Below are 9,633 nucleotides of genomic sequence, written 5' to 3'. Positions count from 1 at the left end.
TCTGTGAGCCCTCTCTGTCAGAATTACACCCTCCACAAGCCACAGGGTTTCAGAAATATGTTTAAGGTTAAGTAAATCAAGTCAAACTAGACTCCAGTTAATAAAGATTCTCTGAATTTATAGCTCTACAGTCAGTGAAAGCAAGTGAGTTAATATTTAAGGCATCCTGGCCTTCTTCTGGTGATACTCAACGTAGACTAGTGACTGGAACTTTGGTTTCAACCACACAAAAGAGGACCTAAAGCCATTTCTTAGGAAGGGCAGGATCTTCCAGTCTACTGAAAGGTTCTAACAGTCCAGACTAAAGCAGACTAGAATAAGCCTCGCTAAGGAAATTTATCCAAGTAAGAGGAAAGGAAAGTTACTTTACACAGAGGGCCTAAAAAGCTGCAGGTATTTGTTTAAATTACTCCTATCACTGTAAAATCCTAAGCAGGAAGGGCAGAGAAGTGTTGTCCACTATAAACTTTGTTTCTGTTCCCTCTTAGCAAACCTGAAAGAGGCTGTCTGTTATGTTATAAAGTATTGGGCTCTGTTTCTCTCTCTGATTACCTCTGCTAATTTTCTTCTCATACATATACCTTAAATTCTCTCATTTATCTTCCCTTTCCAGACTGGGAGGTCGGGTTCATCTTAGCAAAAATGTTTTTCACCAGCACTTTAGTCATGACATCATCAGAACCCACGTACTTCTCTGCCTATATCACAGCCCTCCATCCCCTAAACCAACCAACCAACCGACCAAACCACACATACTGGGTTTCCACAGGCATGCAACAGAATACATCTAGTGAGATGGGAAAGAAATCTATCTGCTCAGTTCAGGTTAACCATAGTTCTTCACTTTCTAATTTAAAAGATCACATTAAAACTAGTCAGCAGATAAGACCCATGGGAATAACAACGCCAAAGCAAGTATAAGCGGACAGAAAAGGTGAAATATACAGCAGGCCTCTGATTCCCCCCCACACTCCTCTTCCTTAACAAAATCTCTGCCCAGTGTTTCCTTAACCCTTGAAACTGGCATATATAACAGGTGAAATGATGGTTAATGGGACTGATAGTCCAAAGCCTATGTTTTTCCCTTCAAATAAAATTAATAGCTGACTATTAAAGGCCAAAGGCTTCTATTTTTCAGATGGAGCACTGCAGTTAAAACCCTTCCTTGAAACATAAGGCTGATTATCGCTATTGGTACTTAGGCTATCTTGAGTAAGCAAGCAGACTTCCTCTGCCCTCTAGGGCAATGTTGAGCAGGTCTCCACGACTTTGCACAGGCTGCAGGCTGGAGGGTGGCAGACAGTGAAGGTCATCAGCCTTCTGAAGCCTCAGGCATGTGTTAGAGAATAGAGGGTAACTATCACCTTTTTTTTTTTTCTCTGAGATCATGGTCTAAAGAACTGTGGTCTGAAAAAGTTGGATGAATTTGTAGCTACTTGGAACATTATCCCGACAAATACCTTGGAGTTTCTGTTCACTTTCAGTCAATGAAGGGAAACTACTGTCCATTATTTTGGAAGATAACATTCATAATGACTAGTCCTAAAGAATAAGTTTATTATCATGATTTGTGAAAACAAACAGGGTAGACAGTTCAAGGAAGGACACAGACAGTGCCCTGTTTTAGGTCCCAAATTTCTTCTTTTTGATGGGTGGTGGGAGCTGAGCAATGATGTCATCCAGGGGTCGTTCTACTGCCACCAGTGTTCTTTCATCCAAAAGATCCATGAAGAGTAGAGGCTGCAGAAAGATGACAATGATTCTACAAGGAGTCCGGCTCAGGGCAAGTCCTGAATAGACTGCCTGGAGCGTAAAGGTTAGCCTAGTTCAAGGCTGGAGGGTTCTAACTCTGACAATCTTTCCCGCCCTGGGACTCAAAATGCTTGGAAAGTTTGGGAACTTTTAACTGAGTTCACTCATAAAAGATTTCAACAAGATTTTTCATGTTTCTCTGTACAGAAAATATGATTCTTTAATTTTTTAAGGAATCAATGTTAACTGATGACTTCGGAGCCTGAATTCTTGACAAATGGCAAGTTAAAATGCATCAAAAAGCTAATCCTGCTTGAATAATTTACAGAGCCCCTCTTAAAAAAAAACATTCTTGCAGACCCCTGAGAAAATGTTCCAGGATGCCCAAGAACTCCAATCTGAGAAACACGAATATGGAATTTCTGAGCTGGCACAAAGAGCTGTAGTATCGTAAGCTCAATGGATATTTGCTTTATACATACAGTGAAAAGCCTAGCCCAGAAAGGAAAGTCATAATAAATTCAACGACTTCCATTTGCTTGAAATTTATCTTGCAGAACATTCTCCAACTAGAAGTCAAATTTGAAAGCCAGGTTTACCACAAAAAAAGACCCCACCCAACTCCAATGTCATTTCTCACTACCTATGTATTTCATTTTGGTAAAGTATGGTGTGCCTGCCTCTAATACACTGAGGCAAGAACAATGAAATACAGACATAAGGGATAGACATCCTCAGAAACGTCACTTGTCTCCCAAAACCATGTTCTCTGCATGTAAAATGAAGGCACTCTGCCTTCCTATTGTGGAGTTTATAAACTACATTTTGATAATATCACAAGGAACCAACTATTCAGAATATAATGCAAGATGTTTTACCTTATATATTTTAGAAATTTTAAAGGCATGGGCTGTGCGTCTTCTGATGACATCTGATTCATTCTTGGGAGGAAGTGGATTGTAGAGTAAGGTTTTGTCATTTGGAAGAGGCTAAAAGACAAAGATATACTGTTTAAATCGTTATTTTTATTGGGCTTTGACAGGACAAAGGACTCTGATGATTTTTCAGGCAAACACCATCTTCCAACCATCATATTATACATTTACTACCTCCCTGACGCTCCTTACTTCAGGAAGAGAGCTGTAGACACTCTTCCAGCTATACTGCAGAGGGTGGGAGTATGAGGCAAAGAGAGCTTGGAGCGCTAAGCCAACAAGATCAAAGGGCCCAGCTAGGGCTCCTGGCCAGTCTTGTCAGTAACACTTTGTGAGACAGGAACAAACTGGCATGTGCAGGAGCTCAGCCCAGGCAGGCTTTGCTTTCTAGACTCTCCCTCGGTCAGATCACGGACTGGCCCAGTGACTGAAGTTCCCCGCAGGCAAAATCGCAACACAAACCACCCCCACTGATGTCACTGACACCTCGAGAGATGGCCTCTGGCCAAGCAAGTGATATTTCATCTCTGACTTCCTTGGGAAATAGCTCTGCCCAGCTTGAGGAAGTGATGGACTTATCACCAACGCTTGGGAAAAAATATGGGCTGATCTGGGCTGAGTTACAAAGAGGTAAGCGAGTGGGAGGGGCCCTTCCTGTATCACTCATCCTGCAGAAGGCACTTGTCAGCCAGCTCTGCTTCCCACGCCCTGAGGACGCAGGGCCTATGAGATGAGTTCCGGCACCCTATCACCATGCACACCTCCTTTAGAGCCATCTGCTGCTTTCCCCACATTCCTTCCACGGCCCCCCCACCGCCCCATGTTCACAGACAGACCAAAACACTGTGTGGGTTGTAACCCAAGCCCAAAGTGCATTACAGGCACAGCCACAGTTCATAGTGCTCCTAGGAAAGAAAGTGGCTACCCAGAAAAGACTTGTAAATTTGGGGTGAATCAAAACAGCAGCTGGTAGAGGTTGGAATTTCAACAGAAAAAAATGCTCACATCCTGCCTAAATCAAAGCCATGAAGAATGGAATTTTCCTAGCTGGCCCTTTTTCATGACATTAAGACCAACTCCTCAAGCCTGCAGATAGTGTTTTAGTATATTCAGTGTCAAGGGGAACAAGTGGTCAAAAACCTAAGTTGTACTTTGATGAAACCACATTATTCAGTCACCCCAGAGTGCAAAGGTGGAAGTTATTCAGCCAAATCAATGGTATTCCTGATGATGGTCACCTTCTGGATACTGACCTAATCACTTTGCTACCTAAGTTTATGTGTTCACAGGCAAAGCATAGAAATGGTCAAATCAGCAAAAACCAGGCTGGGAGCCTCAAGAGCATGGGAATGAAAATGAGGAAAGTTGCAAAACAAAGCACCTCTCCTCCAAAGAATATACCAGGAAACTTTATTCTGATTCTCCTTCCTCTAACTTTTTGTACTTTAGAACTTGAAGATTCTAAGTAAGGAAGAATCAGTGAGAGCACAGGTGGTAGTAGTGAAGAACTCACCAACGACTTGTCAATGATGCAGAACATGTAGGCATCATGAAGAAGGATGTGCATTGGTCTCTTGAGATGAAAACTGATGTGTGTGATGGGAGTATCCCTTTGGAGCCAAAGGTGATGAAACCCCTGCTTCTGGATGGTCCGGCTCCACTCGGTATACTGTTTGTCTGGGATGCTGTACTCAAAGACCTGAGGACGGATTTGATACAAGGGAAATGCAGGCTGGTACTCAGAAAGACCAGAAGGGTAACCATCATTCCTAACCACATCCATACAGAAAACATTTATACAAACCTTGACTGTATCATATTCAGCCTCATGCATTCTCACTACTTTTTTTAAATAAAAAATCTTTAAGGTAAATTACATAACAATAAGCAATTCAAACAGCACAGAAAGCTTTACAGTGCAAAGCCCCCTGGAACCTTGACATCTCTTCCCCAAGACAAGAGCAGCGTATTTCTTGTTTATATCTTTTCAGAGATATTTTACACATATAATCCACACTGTTCTGTATGTTGCTTTTTTCATTTATCATTATATAATTGCGACTAACCCATAGCAACATATGCATCCAGGCAGAGAGAGCTCACTCGTGACCCCTCTGCAGAACATATAATAATCCACTCACTTTTTGGATGTATCATAACTTACTCCTCTAGTCTGGCTAATGGACATTAAAGGTTATCTCCAATCTTTGGCTACTACAAACAAGGCTGCAAAGATTATCTCTGCATCAGTGTCTTTTTGCACAACTGCAAAGCATGTATTTGTAGGAAGAACTTTTAGAATCGGAACTTCTGGGGCCGGCCCGGTGGTGCAGCTGTTAAGTTCACACGTTCCACTTCGGTGGCCTGGGGTTTGCAGGTTTGGATTCTGGGTGCAGACATGGCACCGCTTGGTAAGCCATGCTGTGGCAGGCGTCCCACATACAAAGTGGAGGAAGATGGGCACGGATGTTAGCTCAGGGCCAGTCTTCCTCAGCAGGAAGAGGAGGATTGGCAGCAGATACTAGCTCAGGGCTAATCACCCTCAAAAAAAAAAACAAGGAATTTCTCAATCAAAGATTATGTGGACTTAAAATTTTTTTAGATACCACCAAAAGGTTCTCTAAAGGGGTGACACAAATTTACCCAACTTATGAAGTGCTCTTTCCCTATAGCCTCATGGCACTGAGCATTATCTATTCATCTTTGCTAATCTAATAGGTACAAAAAATTTGCCCACCAGTTTTCAAGTACTTAAAAGTACTTAAGGGACCAACTGCCAGTGAAAGGTATCAGGTGGACATCATCATCATATATGACAAAGATAAGAATGAGGCTTCACTAATTTGAATTTCAGCCTTTGGTCAAGGACACAAATCCATGAAACTGAAATGAGAAATTTCATTTTTTGGATAGAACACGTATGTGTGTGCATGTGTAAGTGTAAAAACTGCTAATCAAAGTAGCAACTATCATTTGCCTAGCAGTCTACTTAAATGTGCATGGAAAAAAACAGTAAACACTAATTTTGGCTGATATTCGGTACTGATTTCACTATGACCTGATTTCCTTATCTGCAAAAGAGAAGACGAAATATATGATGTTTTAGTCACTTTCAACTCTCAAAATCTTATTCCATCCCATATCCAGTCTAACACCCGAGTCCATGTCATCTTTAGTCTAAACACAATCAGTAAAACACGTTCTTCAAAATTCCTCCTCCTTCTTGTACCTCTTTACTGTAGAATCTCAGTGCTTCACCAATCCATTGTGCCCCATAAAGCCAATGGGTACTACCGGCTGATGATGTGCCCAGGCGATACACTGATGTTTTACTTCACAAAGGAGGAAACTACCTTTATATTGTCCAGTACTTTCACAAAACTCCTCCAGAATTGTCATTATCTCAGCTTCTAAGTTACTATCCAGCAGAAAGGAACTAGAAAGCACTGGAATCTCTTACCTGTTGGTCAGAATGAGCAATGACAAGGTTGTTGGTACTGGGGGCGATGGCCAGAGCAGTCACAGGGAAATTGTAAGCAGGCACTGTGCAGTGAAGCTGGGAACAAACAACAGACACAAAAAACAACTCTATATGATACTTTCCCTCAGGAAAGAGTAGATGGTCAAGGTTAGTGGTTTTAAAATAGTGTTCCTTGGAACTCAAAGGGTTCTATGGAAGTTCCTATAAACATCAGGCATTTCCCCAAACAATACACTTTAATTTCATTTTAAAAATATGCATGTTTAACTGCTTACAAAACTGAGAGCATTGACAGAGAACTTCAGAGTCAAGCCTTCCCTGCTATCTCTACGTCTGTATGAATTACTCATAAACATGTCATTAAACAGGGAATCCACAGCTCCACACTGGATTTCTTTTAAAGAAATTAATGCCCAGTCATGGACATTACTGTACAATTGCAAGGCATGTGCACCACTACACAGGAACACTCCTTTAAATGCCAGGCCAGGCTCAAAGAGCAGTAGATGCTCTTGGCACAGTAAAATAAAGACTGAATTACGCAATTAACAGCCAAACACATTAAATGTTGCAATTTGCTGTTGTTCTATAAACTCATGCCTGTTGCAAGTTTTGGGCAGTTCCTGCCTGACTTTTATGATGAAGATGATGACTTGTAAAGGATCGTGAGTGATCCAACGTGTGAATGGCAACATCATTACTGATTAGTGAAAAATGTTTTCCTGCTATTCCTTTGTCAAATTTCTGTTTAATTTAAAAATTCCTTCAGATTACAAGGCGAACTATTAAAGGAAATTGTTACTATCTGCAACTATTCATCTGGGTAAATCGGAATTTTCCGCCCCAAAATACAGAAATAACCTGAATGTGGATTCATCACCCATAAATCCTTAATTTCAAATTTCCTTGCAGGAGTGGTTTCACTGTTGCCATTGACTGATTTTACAAATTATAGCTTTCAGATTCCCAACAAGTAAAACAGGAAAAATTCTTGGTTAAAAAAAAAAAAAGTCCAGTAATTTTCCGAGTAATACCAATCCGCCCTGAGTCTTATCGGCTAACTTCCTCCTGTTGGCTGCTACTAAACCCCATGCTCACCTTTAGATTTTTCACGTTGTACACGTGGACTCCAGCACTGGTGCCTGATGCAGCCAGCCAATTCCCGTCTGGACTGACTGCCAAAAGACACATGGACTCCACTGTCCCTGTGAGGACAGAACAACTGTTAAGTCTCTGAATTCAGTGTCCACAGTCAACCTCGCCGTGAAGATGATGGCAAAAGCCAAGAAGACCCTCAGTTTTAAATTACTTACAGGATAATTTCTTGACAGTTTTGGGAATAAGTTCTGGATGTTAATCTGTCTACTATTTTCATTTATTAGCCATCCTTTAGGTAAAGAGGAGTCAGAGAGATAAGCCTGAAGGCATCACTCACTCAGGCCTGAGTGAGATACTGCCTACTACCGGAATGAAGAATCAGGGTAGCAGCTACCACTAAAATCTATACTTTGTTTCAAACTCCTTTTCTACCAAATGGCTTTTAATCAGTTATGGACAAAGAGCAAATTCAACACGCTTAGAGCTTATCTTTAATTTACTGGGTGCCTGGTATATATTTAGTACTAAGGGAGCAGGGGCACATATGAACCATCTTTGTCATCAAGAGATTTTTAAACCAGTCTGGCAACATGAAGACTCATGTGGGATAAAAATCAGACAGTGATGCTATATGCCAAAATATGTGCTGCATATAACACCCCCAAATGATGAAAAAGCTTTATAACAAGACACAAACCAGATGCTAAAGGATGGGTGAGGTGGGCAGAAAAGGATGGAGAACAGCATGAGCTAAGTGACAAGGACTGGAATACACAGGTTTAAGGGCAGTGAAGAAGCCAGCTTGACTATAAGAGAAGTGAAATGAGAGACGAGGAAGAAATAGTTATATACATAATGCAGATACTAATTTTAAGGGGTGTTAAATGCAAAAGTATAGAGTCTAAGCTTTAAAATATAAACATATACAAGTACTCAATAAATACTGTCAGTTTATTTGACTCCTAATTTGCGGGTTTCTTTTCCTGTATGCTTCTGGAGTAGCTTATGAACAGTGAGAGTTTAAGTTAAGAGAGTTGATTTTCCAGGCTGAGGGAGTCTAAATGACAGTGAAGCCACTAGAAGCCAGGGCAAGGGAGAAAGGAAAAGGCCCGTGGGAAGTCCTGGGTACTGAGTCCTCAATAATTAACTCAGGAACAGCTGGCTACTCACAGTCACTCCTTCATGCATATAAATGTTCTCAAACATGGAAAAATGGTCCTGAACATTATATGACAGATAATGAAACTGTATGTATACGTTTACCTTTATAAAAACAACCAACCAAAAAAATTAACATGTCCACAAAATACCTACATACGAACACATATTGTGAATACAGAAAAACATTAATGGTGGTTATTTCTGGGTGCCAGGATTACAGACAATTTTAATTTTCTTCTTGCTCTGCTAACAAAACTCTAAGAAGGATGACGAAATTTCTCTGGCCCCAAATAAGGAATCAAAAACCCAGTGAGAAAAGAGTAGGTGTGAGGAACATTTCAGATCTCATCAAGCGTTTTCATTTGCCAGATATCTCCTCCTACTTTAAATTGCAAACATGTGAGTGTATTAGCAGACTGGAGAAGAACATTAGTGAACCCCTGACAACGAATGAGGTTTAAAATGGAAAAGAAAGAAAGATACACCAGAGACTGACAACTTTCCCAGGTGGCCAGTTACCAAATTCCCACCTGACTGAGGCTGGAAAGTATGCAGATGCTTGAAGCTTCCTTCCAACAGCCGAATGATATGTAGAGAGCCTTGATTGGATGCCACAAAGAGCTTTGCTGAATCTTCAGAAAACAAAATCTGAAGGGCAGAGCGAAGGAATGCTGGCATTTTGGAAACCTTGGAGTGAAACAGTAGTAAAAACCAGTAAGAGAGAGGAGACCTAGAGCCCATCAAAAAAAACCACAGCCAGGCTTAAATTACAGGAATGCTTCCTGTTTCTAAGGAAGCCAACTGACCAAGGGCCTACTGTAACCTACACATCCCCCTTTCCATCTCTTCAAAAGCCTAAACTTGGGGCCGGCCCTGTGGTCAAGTGGTTAAGTTCACGTGCTCAGCTTCGGTGGCCCAGGGTTTCACCAGTTCGGATCCTGGATGGGGACATGGCACTGCTCATCAGGCCACGCTGAGGCAGCCTCCCACATAGCACAACCAGAAAGACCTACAACTACAATATCCAACTATGTACTGGGGGGGGCTTTGGGGAGAAAAAGAAGAAAAAACCAAAAGATTGGCAACAGTTGTTAGCTCAGGTTCCAATCTTTAAAAATAAAAAAAAAGAAAGCCTAAACTCTACTGCTACTTCCTGGCATTTCCCTACTTCTCCAAAAACATAATCAATACAAAATGGAAATAAAC

At 41.2% G+C, this 9,633-nt stretch overlaps 1 protein-coding gene across 7 annotated transcripts in view; it reads right to left on the bottom strand.

Annotated features, from left to right (window-relative positions):
* Positions 1 to 1,537: 1,537 nt before the first annotated feature.
* Positions 1,538 to 9,633, bottom strand: part of UTP4 (UTP4 small subunit processome component) — a 28,797-nt gene continuing 20,701 nt past the window's right edge. For all 7 annotated transcript variants that reach the window (XM_023637198.2, XM_070261973.1, XM_023637195.2 and 4 more), the window contains exons 12-17: positions 8,958 to 9,114; positions 7,267 to 7,373; positions 6,148 to 6,243; positions 4,201 to 4,386; positions 2,631 to 2,741; positions 1,538 to 1,740 (exon numbers count right to left, since the gene is read on the bottom strand). In XM_023637198.2, coding sequence (XP_023492966.2) covers positions 1,624 to 1,740; positions 2,631 to 2,741; positions 4,201 to 4,386; positions 6,148 to 6,243; positions 7,267 to 7,373; positions 8,958 to 9,114 — 774 coding nt within the window. In that variant the 3' untranslated portion in view covers positions 1,538 to 1,623. The remainder of the gene's footprint in view (positions 1,741 to 2,630; positions 2,742 to 4,200; positions 4,387 to 6,147; positions 6,244 to 7,266; positions 7,374 to 8,957; positions 9,115 to 9,633) is intronic.

The sequence above is a fragment of the Equus caballus genome, chromosome 3, assembly GCF_041296265.1.
Source record: "Equus caballus isolate H_3958 breed thoroughbred chromosome 3, TB-T2T, whole genome shotgun sequence".
NCBI classification, from domain to species: Eukaryota; Metazoa; Chordata; class Mammalia; order Perissodactyla; family Equidae; genus Equus; species Equus caballus.
The sequence above is the reverse complement of the archived record's forward strand: the minus strand, read 5'-3'. Positions and strand labels throughout refer to the sequence as shown.